This window comes from Mya arenaria, chromosome 15 (assembly GCF_026914265.1).
Source record: "Mya arenaria isolate MELC-2E11 chromosome 15, ASM2691426v1".
Lineage (NCBI taxonomy): Eukaryota > Metazoa > Mollusca > Bivalvia > Myida > Myidae > Mya > Mya arenaria.
Window position 1 is genome coordinate 57,589,281 of NC_069136.1, and position 17,818 is coordinate 57,607,098.

General features: G+C 36.4%; 1 protein-coding gene across 1 annotated transcript in view; it reads right to left on the reverse strand.

Moving 5' to 3' along the window:
* Positions 1–17,818, reverse strand: part of LOC128220672 (uncharacterized) — a 39,615-nt gene that overhangs the window by 5,371 nt on the left and 16,426 nt on the right. The window contains exons 3-8 of the mRNA XM_052929162.1: positions 14,002–16,776; positions 7,666–10,188; positions 7,311–7,494; positions 4,955–5,141; positions 2,754–2,898; positions 1,388–1,467 (exon numbers count right to left, since the gene is read on the reverse strand). Coding sequence (XP_052785122.1) covers positions 1,388–1,467; positions 2,754–2,898; positions 4,955–5,141; positions 7,311–7,494; positions 7,666–10,188; positions 14,002–16,776 — 5,894 coding nt within the window. The remainder of the gene's footprint in view (positions 1–1,387; positions 1,468–2,753; positions 2,899–4,954; positions 5,142–7,310; positions 7,495–7,665; positions 10,189–14,001; positions 16,777–17,818) is intronic.

The window sequence follows — 17,818 nt, forward strand, 5'->3', positions numbered from 1 at the left end:
TATCAATACAGCGTATGAGGTTACAACAGGTTAATAAATCATTATAATTGTATGCAACTATTAAACTGATTAATAACATATTAACATTACATAAAGATCAGAAATCACTATATTTGCATAATTGTAACGTAACTGATTGATATAGGGAGACGTAGAATAATGAAAGTCAAGACCTCCGCCAATATTTTGTATAAAATGTGTGTATTTCCATGTCTCTGACAAATAAGTATTAGAATTACAACTGTTTACAACAATGACATGTGATTTAGCAACCAGTGGCTTTAAAACTGCACTCTCACAGATTTATAGATTTTACAAGTTTATTTTTTTTGTATTGGAATGAGCAGTTTTTTGCGTAAATATCTGAAAACCAGCGACAAAAGACTGCTGACAAAAGATCTGATCGCAGATCTTCATGTTTAAGTTCACAATTTGATGTTTTATGCATTTTCTTAAACAGTTAGTAACACCTTAAGCCCTAAAACATTATTTTTTGAACGGAAAAATAAAAATCTGCTCTCTGATCTTTGGTCAGCAGTCTCAAATCACTGGTTTACGCAAAAACATGCTCATTCCATGACAAAAAAATAAAACAGTTGTCCAAACGGTAAATCTGTGAGAGTGCTGCTTTAAGTGATTCCTGCAGGTAGACTTCAGCTCACACCGATGCTTAAGCCCATAACATCAATTATTGGTGACAAAGAAGAGGTTTTAAATTGAAATTGCCATTGAGGTATTTCTTTCTGGGCCAGTATTAAATATTGATCTTATCCTTATCCTAAGACATCCCACAGTGATTCAGCCTATTGGACAGCTAAATATACAGGCCAATCAGAACACTGAGTTTCTAATCTTAGTTTTAAGTCAATCTAAGTTGTTTATTGAATACAGCCCAAGTAGTTTCTGCTTACGACGTATCTATTTTTTGGATTGTTCTAATGTTGAATCAATGGACCGATTGTTCAGAATTTTGTTAAAAGATAACAGCGTGATTACCAATATCGTTTTAACTTTTGAACGAAAGATATTGGATTATGTGCTGACATATTTAAATATAATCGAGTACAGCTGAAACATTTGTCTCAAATTTTGTTAGAAATACAGCAGATAACATGAGTACTCATTAAACTGCCAGAGCGGCTTCGATTTGAAAGTTAACAACAATGATGTTAACAACGTTGTTAACTTTAACAAAGTTTTTAACAATCGGCCCTTTGTCTGCGAAAATAATTTCATCATTGCATTTTTTCCAGGAAATAGTTATTTTCATTTCTTGAAGGTATTCCATAAAATAGTAATTCCTGTTTGTTGCAAAGCCTGTAGCGTTCAAGTACAAACTATTGAACATTAATGCAAACAACAACGAATAAAACTTAAGAATACGTACATCGACCATGGCTCCTATGTAGTTTCCGAACAACGGGCACTGACCAAGGATGAGTGGGGCGTGTCGGATTTCAATTATACCTTGAAAACAAAAACATATACTGTACATGCATACACACAGGCTTTTTGCATGTTTTTTTAGAAAAGAGTTCGTTCATAAAGGTATAATGAAACACAAATTAAAACCTCGATGATACCATAACATTTCATAAATTACGTTTACTTCGTTTGAGAGACTATAAGTATATTTCATGTGTTTCCGGTACGGATAGAAAAATCCGACCCGAGGGCACGCACGTACGCCGGTAACGAGGCTTGCCGAGTTACCAGCACGCAGCGTGCCCGAGGGTCGGAATTTTTTTATCCAGATCGGAAAAACATGATTGATATGTTTTCTTGCATATATAATACACTATAAATTTGTGGAAAATTGACGTAGAAAACGTACTTTTGTACATTTCACCAAAAAGTGCGCGCGACGTTGTTTTCTGACGTCATAAAGCGCAGTAATTGTAAAGCACTATTGACGTCACATAGCTCCTCTAAAAATTGCATTTTTACGATTATTTATTTTTAATTAAAAATCTTGTATACATATATATTTGATTGCGCTTTATTGAAATGACATAATATACTTTTCATAAACCATACAATAAAATCAATAAAAAGAGACGCGTTGTTGCGGGTGACTCATCTTAAATGGGGGGAGTAAGACGGGGTTTTCCAGCACTGGTCACATGACCGGAAGCACACGTCCGGTATGCAAGACAAAATCGTTATTTAAGACAAAAGTGCCTCTATAAGCCACGAACAACTCAGGTTAATATACACCCATGCTTTATGCTTCTTTAGTAAAATATATAACATTTTGCTGACTGATGACTTAAAACAAAGATAACTTTTCTTCTTCTTTACCATTTTAAATAAAACAAATGGCAGTCTATGCCGCTTAAATAGTCCCGCCTTTCTAATATTACTGGAGTTTGATTAGGTGAGTAGTTTCCTCAGACACTTAGACAAACCTGTTTCCAAATAATGTTTTGAAAGTACTACCAGGAGGCGGTTTTGTGAAAAAAAGTGTTTAAGAATCTAAAATCATAATCAAACTCAAGCAATTAACCGAAGGCGCAATGTTTCATTTCATATTGTAAATTAATAATAAAGTTATCTTTGTTTTAAGTGTTCATTTGAAGCAAAACATTGCCTTCCGACGTAGCATTTATGACGTAATTTATCACGTGGTATACACACACTAATAACCTCTTACATTAAACTGCGTTAAACAGTTTTGAATATTACTCTTTTCTGTTGACCATTCACATTGTATTCATGAATTATAGGTATCACCAAGGAAAGAGCTACGCTACCTTTTGTTTTGACTGACTTGATTTCGCCGCCGATAATGCCCAGCAGATGAGGGTCCTGGCGTGACACGTATCGCCGTACGCCATTAACGATACCGATAAACTCCTGACCGTCGTAGATATATGTTACGTCATTCCACTCGTTAGGCTAAAATTGAAATTAGCAACTCATAAACAGATGCTTCCAGGTGCCATATGACAGAAGCATCTTAAGACAATTTATGTGAAGAAGCCTTTCTGCATTACGGACCTGTAAATAATGTTCTTACCTTCCCCCGTTATATCATCGTCGGCAACCACGGTACTTTCTTCTGTTACACTTCATACATACTGTTTGACAATTGACTGACAAAATCTCGTTTTAATGAATATGCATGAGGCGGGAGAGACAACTCTTTTTTCAATTAATTCGCATGTTACACTCAACTATTGTTAAATAACGATACATTGTCAGTAGCCTCCGTGGCCGTGTGGTCTTGACTACTGCCAACTATTATTGTACTGAGAAGGCGGAACCGGTTCAACTTCGACAAACGCCAGAAATTTTTTCAACAGTAAAGCATTTGGTACTTTGCGGTACCAAAGAAACTGCCTCTTTATGATTACGAGATTATTTTCGTAGCCAAATTGTCCACGGTACACAACGAAGCATAGCCGACGATGCCGTTATATTTACAGTCGAAATATATACATTTGTACTGAACGTCTAAAGCAAGTTTCAATTTTCGATTTTTCAATGAACAAAGCGTCGTTCCTTTCGTTAGACTTCAATCACTGACATCGGATTGTCAAACTCACGTTATTAATTTTTAAAAATAAAAAATATCTTATAATTTCAAACTAAAAATTACAATGCCAGAAATGTGAAAATTTATTGAAAAAAAAACACATCTTTTTTTCCATAAATATGCAATTTGTATTGTCTATATATAGTTAGAATATTATATTATATATTATATTTATGCAAAAATATTTATTTGTTTTATTTAAAACAAAAATCAGTTTGAAAATCCGGTGCCAGTGTCTTCAATTTAAATTGACAACATATGCACCAATCATGCCTGTAAAATAATGTTTGACCGTCTACAGCTTACGCTTGCTGAAGAGTATTCAATAGTTCTACCTCTTTCAATTATAATTCATCGTCATAAAACCTTTGATTCAAGTGCAATTATATTAAATATTCAGTTAAATTCAAGTGCAGTTATATCAAATATTTAGGATGAATTTAAGTGCAGTTTCATTAAATATTCAGGATTTATGGCGCTCAACCTGCCAAAACTATTTTGGTAGTAAAAAAGTCATATATTAACCCGTGTGATTAAAAAATGCCTATATCTTTACGAGTTTCCTTCAAGGTTTATTTTGTTTCGAAATGCCTCATTTTCATCACAAGGAAATAACCCCAAAAAGAAATAAGCCCCTCGAAGGAAATATATTAACAGATACAATGCAGTGAAATAACAGCAGTAAAAATAACATGATTTTTTCACCGAAAGAAAAAATATTGCTATTCAATTACTAACATTGGATAATATTGTGTCTATATCTTAGATTAAGTGTCCTTTGGTAAATTTTTACATTGTTTTCCATTGTGCTTAATCAGTTATTAATATGGAGGTTTTTTTTTAATAATACCATTATCTCTGAGTAAATCTCGTCTAAAGTGCCTGCAGCACTTTGATTTGGCGAAATGTGTTAATAAGGTACTAAATCTGCTGTAGCATACATTCTTATTCAAGCAAATGATCATTTTTACTTTAAGTCACGAAATAAGAATCTCTATAATGTGTTTACAACTTTATAAACACTGTTTAAAGTCAGTGATTTTTTTTTAATTATTTTTCACCGCCTGTGCCTTGCCAATTGGGAAAAAAGTTGTCTTTGGGAAAAATATAAGTTTCACCCTCAATAGCTAATATAATGGCAATTTATATATGTGTTCACCTTTTTATGCGTACATTATGCTGTGAAAGAGCTGGTCTTGTCAAGATTGTCCTTATATTTCAAGAAATTCATTGCCTTTCTATGCATAAACTTAGTATTTTTTTCGCAAGGGGAAACAGCCTTTAGAAGTCAGTAAATTCCACCGAAACAAATCACTTAAAGTTACGAATACAATACTAGAGTGAATAAGTTAGGACAACATGTTTTACCTTAATAGGACTGTCTTAACATGCCATTTGTTTCAGACCCATACTCACATTAATGACAAATCTCAATTCTTTCAGAGTGTCGTTGTCCGTTTGCAGCACCAGGACCACCTCCTGCAGCTGACCGTCGTACAAGATGGCCACGGAGGGAGCATCTTTCCCGCAGTTGGATATCAGAGACTGCACCCGGTCCCCGCCTGGACCCGGCCTGAACTGTACCTTCAGCATGATGTGATCCCTGCAAAGGACATTTAGTATTTAGTATGTTGTGGCGTTGGGTCATCAGCCACCAGCGACTGCATTCGAACACGTGAACAAAAATGATATGATCAGAATTTCTTATGCGGACTGTTGACGTACCAGCGCTTCAGCTAGGCCTAAATAGCTTCGATAAGGTTAGGCTTAATTGCCTGTTGGGCTTCGACTTAAACAAACCTAGATAAATCTTTATCTTGTAAAGAGCGTTTGACAATCATTCTCACACGCACTGTAATTGCTATTGTTTATTCTTATTTTGTGGTTGTTTCTTCCATCATCTTTACCCACGTCTCGCCGTCGCATTCGGAACTCCTCGGCCATTTTTCTACGAAAACAACCTGACGGAAATATGTCGGGACATCAGTAGAAGTAGTTAGTTAAATTTTATATAATCAAATGTAGTGTTTTAGCTTGTATTTGTAGATCTGATTTTAAATTGCCAGTAAGGTTTATTATTGCAAACGTAATTAAGAGTCCCACGAGTTAAGTCATTAAGTTAAGTTGCTAAATTGAAATTACTTCGCGATCTACTTGCAGCGTTGTTAAAGTGTATCGATTTCTGACATTGTAAAAACCGTCCATATACACCCGAGGTTGTTTCGTAGAAAATGGCCGAGGAGTTCCGAATGATTAAAACAATCAGGAGACAATGGTTTAAAATGAACGAATTGAAAACGGAAAACTGTCGTAACAAACTCCTCTGAATAGGAATGTGCTTCTACTTATAATACTAGTGGCGATTTTATGTAAGTTGTTTTTGGTTTAATCTATACGGAGTACAATGCCACTCATTCGAAGATTAAAAACGATTTAACACCTTTATGTCAGAGGAAATGACACGCCTTGTGCTGGCTCGAACAAGGTCAATTAATATTTCAGTCCTTTCAGAGCTGAATGCAAAAGGTGAAGCACTAAAAATTCCATTGACCATACATGATTCATCGATTCATCAAAATGGTTATCACACAGATGTTAGTTATTTGTAAGTGTGTATATTATTAATAAGAAAGAATTATCATATAATTATAATGAATATGATCATTCCCGCGTTCATAATTTATTTCGTGAATGTACTAAGTTTCGAGGTACCATTACAAAGTGGCGAGAGAATATCCTACAGCGTCTCCCTGTTTCTCACATTCATGACTTTACTAACCAAGATCAGGGACTCGAATCTAAATGTCTCGAACAAAGTAACCGGTCTACAGCAGTTTGTGACACTGCTGTTGGCATTGTTGGTGCAGTAATCATCACTGTGAATCACTTTTATCAATCGTTACGGAAAAGTGGTTTCATTCGTTTGCGAACAAGCAAAAACAAACATCAGTACAAATTCCATTGTGATTTTGAAAGGTACAACGAGATTTAGAAAAAAAAACACGATAACAATGTTTCATTCGGAACTACTCGGCCATTTTATCGAAAACAACCTCGGGTGTAAATGGACGGTTTACGTTTCCAGAAAACGGTACTGTTTGAGACCGCTGCAAGTAGATCGCGCAGTAATTTAATTTAGCAGTTAAACGTAATGACTTAACTCTTAAGAATCATAATTATGTTTGCAATAAATCACTTCACTGGCAATCAATTTAGACTTCGATCAATAAATACAAGCTAAAACACTACATTTAATTAATGATATAATTCAAAAATTTACGAACTACCTCTATTGATGTACCGGTTCTTGTTCATTCTTGCTCATTTTTACTTGCGGTTATGACTCATATAAGAGAATCAAGTTACACTCGATACATGTTTATCGAGCGAAGAACTTGGTAAGACGTGTACATTATAAAGTCTAGAGTTTTTACCATTAGTAAAGGGAATGATGCAGATGATGCGAAACTTTATTTAACAATTTTCAGAAAATGCCCCCAAAACCGCTTACATATACGTAAATTGGGTCAACTAAACATAACCTATTATTTACAAAACCGTGTTATCAATGACAATAAAAGCAATGATATATCAATAATAAAATTGGTTTTCAACATATGTGCGATTTATATTCCTCAAGGAAATATATTCCAATACACATATTCCGGCTATCCGCTAAGCGCATTAATTAACATATTTTGTTCACACCAAGAAGACACGGGCTCGTTCCGTGACTTTTAATTCGTAATAAATGGAACATTGAGGTATTTACCTGAAGTCGTAGTTCTGGTACCGCCAAATGGTAAGTTTTCCGTCACCCCCGAATAACGCAATACCGGCCAAGGGGCTAGAACTATTGGTAATCTCCACATTCTCATTCCCGATAGGTAAGTTGTTTACTGACGAGTCCTCTACCATTCCGTTATTGAAATCCATATGAACCTCTAGGCAGTCATCTGTGACAGATACAATTGCTTAATTTACACTTACAATAACAATAGTCAAATTGGACATATACGTGTATAGAACGTAAACTGTTAAAAGCTCTATATCTTTCTCTATTACATCCAGATTCACATCGGTGCCATAAAGCTCTACTACATACGCAAGTGCAAAATCTGTCTTACCGTGGTCAGTCACCCGTATGGAGCACTCACACGTCATTTCGTCAAACGCAGTACCAATTGCGCAGCGGAGTCTGTGTTCGACTTTTCCGTCCTTGTGAAGAAAGAAATATTTGCTGCTCGGGTCAGGTCTATAACGGCATTCGTGAACTGGCCCAAGAATACCCATTCTCATAGCCTTTGCAGGTTTGTTAATTCTTGCAATGACTCTTGACGCAGTTCGTTCATCACCGTTCGCAGGACCGAACACGGCTGGGCGGTTGCCAGATGTAAACTTCGTTGGTTCAATCATTTGTCCTCCAGGAACAACATTTCCTTGGCCATGTTGTGTTTGGGTAAGAAAGTTGTTAAAAGCATTTGACATTGAGGTTGAAGCCCCACCTTGGTTAGATAAGTCCGCTAAGTTCGTTTGTGTATTTGAATTCATATTAGTTTCAATGAGCGGTTTTAGGTTAGAACTGGTTCCTATATTAGTCATGGTGCTATCCGTATTCTTTCTCATCGAAACTGGTTGTCCTAGTCGGAAACCACCTGACGCCATATTTTTCAAGTCTGTGGCTGTAACCGTTCCTTTGCTAGGATCCATTACAAAATCTGGAATCACGCCATCGGAAATCATTATAGATTTTCCTAGTTTAAAATCTGAATGGTCTGCTGTCGAGCCAGTATTCCTTAAACCTTGTTCGTTTGTTTTAAACCCAAAAGACTGCCTTTTAGGTTCTACAATTGGATTTGTACCAGTTGCTTGAAATCCCTCGTCCATAATAGAAAGTCCTTTAGCTCCACTATCAAGACCTTGCTTCAACGATTTAGCAAATTGATTTGAATTGGCTGCTGTTGGCTGTTGGCTTACAAACTTGTTTAATATTTGTCTTTGCACATCAGAGGTACTCATCACCACCGGATCGAATTGACCTTGTGTTTCGTCCCTAAGGCCTAGCGTATTTCTTGTAGCCATTTGTTCTCCTCCAGACCGTGAAAACACGTTGCTTGAAACCGATTGTGATCCCTTGGCAGTAACTGCATTTCGATTTGCATTAGATGTTGCTTTACTTGAACGTGAAGAAGGAAACAATGAAATTGAAACAGATTTGTGACCGGTCCTACCAGGGGCCTCAAACAATGTGGTAATAGCATTTGAGCCAACACCTGTGTTAAATAACTGTCGTCTATTGGTGACAACAGGTTTAGGTTCGACAACTAAGGCAGGTTTGGGATTGGCTGCTACGAGATCTGATCTTGTATTTAGTGGACGTGTTTCGCTTGTTCCAATGACATTCTGAGTTTGGTACGGGGGTAGAGAGTTCCTGCGGTTCGTTGCTCCCACCGAAATAGAGTTCATAAACGTATTCCATTGGTTTGAATTTAATTGCTGCTTGCGCCTGTAAATATCTGCAACACCAAACTGATCAACTGTCGGTTCAGAAGGTCCGCCTTGTCCTCGCCCAACTATAAACATGTTGTTTGAATTTTGTTCTACTTTCGAAACATCAGAACCTAAAGGCACAATCTGCACGTTTTGCCGACCTCGGTTAAACGTCCTGGATGGTGTATTCGGATAAGTTGGATTCAAGAAAGATGTCATAAAATCAACTTCGGGCTCCGTCATCAGACCACTGGATTCAATAAACTTCTGTGAGATTTTCTTAGGTGTTTTGACGACAGAATTGCCGAATATGGATCCTACAATTGGCTGAGCCTGTTCGGTCTGTGGTGGCAATGTTACAGCCATAGCCAGGTTTTGTTGTGGTAATCTTACAGCCACACTGCCCGGTAGAGCGACTCCGCCTGTTAAATCAGAACCTGAACTGCTCCAGGCAGTTGTTCGAATAGAATTTTGTCCATTTGATTGGCCTGAATTAGCAGCTTTCATTTGTTGAATAGCTGATGCAACCTTGTTACTAACAGAGGCTCCCCCATCGGTCATTTGAAGGCCAGCGGCCCAATTTGGAAAACTTGTATCCCGAACACCTTGGAGGGGGTTAAAATTTGAAACAGCACGAGATGGGATGTTCCTTGTCTGGCTCTGTACATGCGAACTGTCTCTGATTTGAGAGGAAGAGTCTTTAAAGGCCGAACTTGCTGTGTGGCCAACTCCTTCAGATGTAGGTTTGTTCACAGATTGGAATTGTGATACTGCTTGTGGTTCTGCTGATCTTTCAATTTCAGGTGGGACGAAACTACTCATATCAACAGGTTTTTGCACTTTCGGTGTATCAGCAACAACATTATCCGACTTTTGCGGGATAAACGCCTTGTCCGGTAAGGATATCTTATTTAGTACAGAATTTATTTCATTCCCACCTATGGAAAAGCCACCGCCAGCATCAGCTGGGGCAACTTGTCTTTTGAAGGCAGGATTTTTGTGAAGTACTAAATTTGGACTAACAGATCCACCTTTACCTGTTCCAACAGCAACAAGACCAATTTCCGAACCTACTGGAGTGTTTTCCTCAACTTTAGGTTTTGCACCAACCATGTTTGTAATTGGTCCTCCGTTTGTTCCTGTTAGAGGTGGCCCTGCACCTGAGAAATGAAAGATATTATCTCATACATGAAGTTAACATAAGGGAAATGATAAACATGCAGTACATATAGAAATAATAGTATAAAGATATATAAAAATGGAAAATGTCGTTCTAGAAAGTAAGTGAAGTAACTCTGTAAAATATTGCAAATGTCGTTCTTAACACTCAAAGAAGTAACGCGGTTAACATTAAAAATGCGGGTGTTTATTTTTAAACTGAGGGTATTAACTTTGTATAATATATTGAAAAGCCGTTGTAGAAGGGATGAAACTTTTTATACTAAGAGAAGTAACTCTTCAAAATTATTGCAAATGTTGCTCTTGGAACTAGGGGAAATAATTATTAATAGTATCTCTGTAAATTATTGCAAAAGTTGAGGGTTTTTTTTAAAAAAATAAGAAAGGTAATTCTGAAAATATGGAAAATGTCTTCCTTGTAACAAAAGAATGTAATTCTGTTAAAATATACAAATGTGGTTCTAGAAAAAGGAAAATAACTCTTAATGCATTACAAATACCGTTGAAGAAACTAAGGGAAGTAACTCTGAACTATTGCAAATGCCGTCCTATTACTTATTGAAGATGGTAGTATTTTTTATATTGCATTATTCGTTTAAGGAAATAAATGAAGTACCTCTGTGAAAATTCTGTGAAAATTCTGCAAGAATTGTTTGGTAACTAAATGTTTTTCAAGAAATTAAGGGAAGTTACTCTGTAAAAATATTATAAATGTCGTTCATACAACTAAGGAAGGAAACTGTATGAAAAACACTCTGATAAAATATACATATGTAACTCGGTTAAAATATTACTTATGGGGAGTAACTCAAAACGCATTGCAAATGTCGTTTAAGAAACTAAGTAACTCTGAGCTACCGAAAATGCCGTCCTTATACATATGGAAGATGGTTGTATTTATGTGAATATATCGCATATGTGGTTCAAGGAAATATAAAGAGAGTAACTATGCGAAGTTGATGCACGTGTGGTTATAGGAAAAGGGGCTAACTATGGGAAGTTACTCTGGGAAAATACTGCAAGGCTCGTTTAGAAACTAAATGCCTTTCTTGAAATTAAGGGAAGATGTCGATCCTAAAATTAAGGAAAGAAACTCTATGAAACAAATGCAAATGCCGTTCTAGAAACTTAGGGAATTAACTTTAAAAGTACTACAAATAACGTTCTTGAAACTAATAGAAGTAATTGTGTTAACAAATTGAATATGTCGTTCTTGAAACTAAGGGAAGGTTCTCTGTAAATTATTTCAAATGTTGATCTAGAAAATACGGGAGGTAACTCTGACCATATTGCAAATTTATTTATTGGTCATGTTTATTATGTATTCATATGTTTGGAATATTTGACTCCGGTAACTTATGTAAGCAATAACTATGATCTGATCATTCGGAAACCGGATTCATGAGCCGATTTGCCTAACGTCGCTAGTGTGACATTCGAATGATTTCTTATTGAACAGGTTTTTGTTTTGCTGTTATTTTTTAAAAGTCTGCGATGGCCTGTATTAGTAAGGTAGGTAATCATCTCGCTGCTGTTAGGGCCGTATTCAACAAACGTTTCAGATTTGATTAAATGTAAACAAAATATTCTGAAATCCATAAAAGAAGAATACGACATTTTGGATCAAACCCCAGTTCTCACTATTGAAACCCTTATGTATGTACATTACTGGTTAAACTCAAATAGATAACACGTTATAACTTAATGAATTACATTTCAATTACCCACTATTTCTTTTCGGACGCCATTTTAACAGCGCACATTAATACTGACGTGACGTCGGCGATTTTGAAAACGACCGTATTGAACTGAAGTGGAATACGGCAATTGTATATTTGCAATATGTATCGCATGCAAGTTTTTGATTCTCACATACTCAGGAGATACAGGACAGTAGTTTTGCAATATATCGAATGAATCTTGGAGACTATCAGACCATAACGTGTTTGTGCATTAAGTACTTTATTAGCTTTTTTGTAGTTCCATTTTCAATGCGTATATAAAAAGTTATAAACTTACATCTAAAAAGACACATACCATTTAGTATATGCTATATTTATATGAGTAGCTACAGAAACCAAACCAAAAACACGGAACAACAACACAAAACTCCAAAAACAGCACAGTGCATACGTAATATATAAAAAAACTAGGTTATATGTACTTATTTGGTGGTACATATACAATTCGTGTGTCATGTTTGTGTACATGCAGTAATATAAGTATCAACATACAAATGTATTTTCAAAACAGCATATAGCAATCATGTCGATGTTTGGAGTTGACTGTTAACTTAATATGTTAATGGAATGATCACAACATATTATATTCAATATCAATGTCCGAATTACTGTTAAGTCGCTTTATGCGTAGATGCACAACTTTACTTTTGCACAAATGTGATGACGTGTCCATATACGTCATTGTTGGCTTTGTGCTTTTCAAGCGACGATGTAAAACTGGTCATGCTTCCGTTCTTTTTTTGCAAGTGTAATTAGAAAGTACAAAAGAGCAATTCTAATATTAAGAACAAAAACCTAATAACAATAAAGGGATTTATATAAGCTGCTGTACATCTCGTTTCCCGATCCACAACATTATTTATGTTTATTCATTTACTTTTGCATTGTATGTACCATGATATGATACTGAATAAATATTGTTTAAACTAAAGACACAAATGCGCTATTGTAATAAAGATACCACTGCATATTTGTCATACAATGGACCTATAGTTCAGTACTTTCTTTAAGTTAGCAATATTGACAACGGCAACGTAGCATTGTTTTATTTTTTATTGGCGAAACATCTTATGTTGTGGTGATATAACTGAAGAGCGGTTAAAGATGCTCTCTTACTCCCAAATAAGATTTACCACAATTAATACAAATGTTTTAATATACCAAAAAAGGATGGATACATGTCGAAAAAAGTAGTTCTTATGAAGGATACCGAGTTCAATTTGAAATAAAGGTGCAGAGAAAACGGTATTACTACCTTATGAGACGATAGTAGATCACAGTGAATCTTTTAGCATTCACCAATCATTTAATATTATTGCGTATTCAGCTAGCAAAAACAATCGTGTTATCAGTAAAATAAATATAAAAAAATGCATTATTTAGTACATAGTTAAAGGTTTATCACTCGAAATCAATCTTTGTTATACATGTGTATAAATGGATTTAGAATAAGAGTGTCACTTTAGTCAAATGTAAGAAGTACAGAAGTATTGATTACACGTGTGTCAATGAAGCTTCGAGTGAAGAAAATATATAAACGGTTAAACGATGACATTAACTAAATTGTAAACTTAAACATTTTAAAACGCTCATAAGTTGATCAAAGACAGTTATATGACCGCGTACTAAATGAAAGCAAACATGATAGAAAGAGATGATACAGTTGCATTTACTGAACAAATTTTTTTATTATTTCTTTAAAAAAGAAGGTTGTTCGTAACCCTTTCTTGCCTTAAATTATTCGCAAGCTTCATTACCGGGATTTTTTTTATTTCAGTAACCGGACCAAAGGCAGAACAAGTCAAAAGGGCCATATTAGGAAATTGTTGATTTTTGTATAAGCAAACGGTCTTCAACCAGCGACACAATCAAGCTTGCTAAATGTGCTTATGTTCTAAATGCCATATTCATTGCTCGCATAATTATCATGATGATGACTTTTTGATAGCTGTAATACTATCAAAATGCATATTCTCAAACCTGTTCTGGGAATAGTAAAGCGTCATTAATTTTCAAACCAAGCTAAGCCAATATGTAGGGATCTTTACTCACCGTCACTGGTATTGCTTATGTCATTCGATGTAGTGGTTGGGTCGAATGTATTCTCAAGATGAAGTGTGTCATTGATGTTTGTTTGAGTCTCCATGATAGCCGTCATATCCATGATAGCGGGCTTCCCTTCTGCCAACGTCGCATCACGAGCGTCAAAACTGCCTTCAAACGGGTATATACCATCAGCCGTGAGGTCGTTAACGTGTGGTTCATCTGGATTGGCAACATTTGTTTGAGCATTATTGATCGCTTGGTTGACATTCCCTGTCTCCGGTTGTCCAAGTAGTCTCATCTGATTATTCTTTGGATTATTTGAGTTGTCTAGGGAAGCGTTATTCGATGTTGTTTGCAAATTTACATTCATGAATAGTGATTGTGATGGTTGAACAACAGAAGTATCCATTCCAGTGGCTTCTGAACCTGATAATGCTGAAGTTTGGCCATCAAGTATATCAATTCCTGATGGAAAGTTTCTGTCAAGTTGTGATTGGTTCAATCCGACATTACTTATTGACTCATCCATAGTTGAACGAGTTCGTACATTTGGGTTAATAGGGGATAAAATTTCATTTGATGCAGCCATCGAAGATAGTCCATTAAATGACATTGGGGCATCTGATGAAACTATGTATGTTGCTACTACACCTGAATTCCCTCCATGTATTTCACTTCGAACTGTTTGGCTATCATTCGGTCCTTTATCGTTTTGCCCACCAAATTGAGGTTGCCCGCTAAATATAGTTGAGGCCGATGATTCATTGTATGTAGGTTCTTCGCCTAACTTGCTGACAAAAGATGTACCTTCTTGTAACGATTGGCTTCTAGATGATTCTGTTCGTAGGGATGTGCTCATAGGAGATGCCCTATGAAAGGACATGGTGGTATCTGATTTGTCTGATGCCACTCTTTCCGTATTGCTAACAGAAGATGAGGTTTGACTAACAGTTGGTCCTCGAACGTTTACTGCACCCGTGGAAGGCATATCGTTGAATGACATAGAGATATCTGGTATCACATTTGGAGTAGCTTCCCCGCCAGATTTACTAATGGAAGATGTACCTTGCTCTGTTGGGCTCATTGGAGTTTCGTTAATAAATGGAAAAGAGCTATCTGAAATAGCATTGTCTAATGCTACTCCGCCTGTGGATGTATCTCCTACTGTATGACTAGCAGATTGCACTGCACCTGCTGATGTGGTCGCTGCAGGCATCCAACTGAATGCAGGCTGCATTGGGGGAGGTGGAATTCCAGAAATATGACTGCCATCCATTGACATTTCGTGCTCCGCGGAACCTAGGGTCCCTAATTCAACGTTTGTATTGACTGTTATATCACCTCCATCAATATTTACAGTGTTTGTTTTTGACAAGCCAAGAACGTCATTTGTAACAGTAAAAGTTCCATCTGATCCATCAACATTGGTGACAGTTTTATGATTACTAATACCACCAACGTTTCTTTGTGATATCAGACTCATATCCGCTCCATCTGATGTTACCGATTGTTGTTCTGATCCAAATGGTCCAGCATCTACGTTCGAGTGTACTGCCATGTCCATTCCATCGACAGATGCTGCTCTTGTTTGGTGACCTAGAGGAAGGTCCATGGATGATTTAGACGATGCATCCATACCATCGACCACTTTTGATTGTCGTTGATTACCGAAAAGTCCATGATTTACAGACGTTGCAACTGAAGCGTCCATTCCGTCAACTGATACAGACGGTGGCTCGGTATGTATACCGGCATTTAGTGGAGGAAGAAAATTCGTCATATCGACTGGCGTGTATTCATTTCCCAACCCCGCACCCATTTCTGATGCCAGTGATGATGTCATCATTGGTGGGTCATTGTGCACCACGTTTTGGTTTGTGTTCATGTCCTGCCGAAGCATTTGAAGAAGTTGCTCTTGTGTGATTATTGTTCCAGAAGTAAGAGATGAAAGCGATGAAGGATTTACCATATCAACCAAAGAATTATGACTGGAGCTACTTGCAGAATTTCCCAAGGAATCAACCATTCTATTAACAGAACCTATACCAATTCTCATATCACCAATAATTGTGCTCATATCACTGCCACTTTGATTAGTTCCTTCGTTCAGAATAATATCTAATTGCTGATTGATATCATGTGGGCTTGGAATATTCGAACCAATACCAAACCCTCTACCTGACGTTCCTAAGCCGGAATTTTGTGCAGATGCTGGGTCTTTTTCGAACGTCGGTGGAAGAAAGTTTGTCATATCGACAGCTGTTCCATGTAAGGCCGAATTAAGCGCTGCAAGTTCTGAAGCGTGACCAGAACCTGGGTTGAAGGAAAATACTGGATTCCCTTGTGCGTCAACGTTGGTCAAATCCGCAACACCAACAATTTCAATTGGACCACTACCGTGAATGTTTGACATGTCAATTGCGCCACTTCCTAAGTGAGGTAACATGCCCATGTTGTTTCCTTGGGCGTTTGTGGTGGACGATCCTCCTCCTGACTGCGACGTGTCCAGAACACGGACCTGTTTTCCAATTTGTCCAAGGGCGGTAAATTCTTCATTCTGTGTCACAAACCGAGGTTCATTCCCTTGATGTTGCCCTTGGTTTAGTTGATCAGGGGAGACAACGTTAAGCGGAACGCCAGAGAGAACTTGGTCACCTACATCCCCTGTCAGGTAAATGGTCTGCCCCGAGGAGATACCTGCTATGGTGGACGGGTCTAAATTGAAACCTGCGGGACTCGAAGAAGGGTCAAACTTTGGTAAGAAGCTACCAAACCCACCACCTGCAAATATAAAGCAAGCGTGGTAGGTTACTTGGTTAAAAACTAAAATGCATATACGAAAGCAAGCTATTCTAAATCTATAAGATATATTAATATTGCGAATAAAGAAATTGTATATAGTACTATTTAGCCAGTTGCAAATATCAGTAAAAATACAAATGTTTCAGACTTTAATTAGAAATTGCTACTTAACAGCACATGCATTATATTTTAATGCGAGACAATTAACAATTAATCGATACAGTAGTTTGTGTCGTTCGTATGTTTAAATGTTCTATGAGAGTTTAAGTTCACTGAGCTTCTGTTTCTGATAAACTATTATTGAGAATACATGTAGATGATAATTATTCACAAAAACGCACACAAAAATCATGTATTCGCGTTCAACTAGTAGTCTACTCAAGATGTGCTAATAACCAACTAAATCTACTACTTTATATATATCCCTACAAGGCATGCACTTATTGAAAGGATACTGGACCATTGATATATTACTTATGTGTTCATATTGTAAAAAAAACAATTATACAGAAAATCAAAAAATAAATCAAAATATTGTCTATATGGGCTTATGATTGTAAAATGACATTTACAAGAACTTACGTATGACGCATGAAAAAGTCCCAAACAATGGTTTATAATTTATGTGTACATGACGATTTAAAAAACTTGGATAAGTTGTAATATATGAATTAAAATGCCGTTGGTAATACCTGATCAACTGATACAGAGGTTTTAACAAACAAATCATTGAATTGAATTGAATTATAAAACATCATTGTAAAATTCCTTCAACGGAAATTGTTTTAGCGCCATAACACTTCAGATGATATTCCGACATTCTTCCTAAAAACGCATTTATGAAAATCTGAAGACGTAATGTGTATTTGATAGAATGCTTCAACCGTTATAATTTCCTTCACATGTTATCTTGTAATTACTATTTGTTTTACTTCCGTTACTATGATATGGAACAACATTATCAGTGAGTCGATAAAACATGCTTAAATGTGTCAGTTATGTAGCTGAAATTGTTTACTAC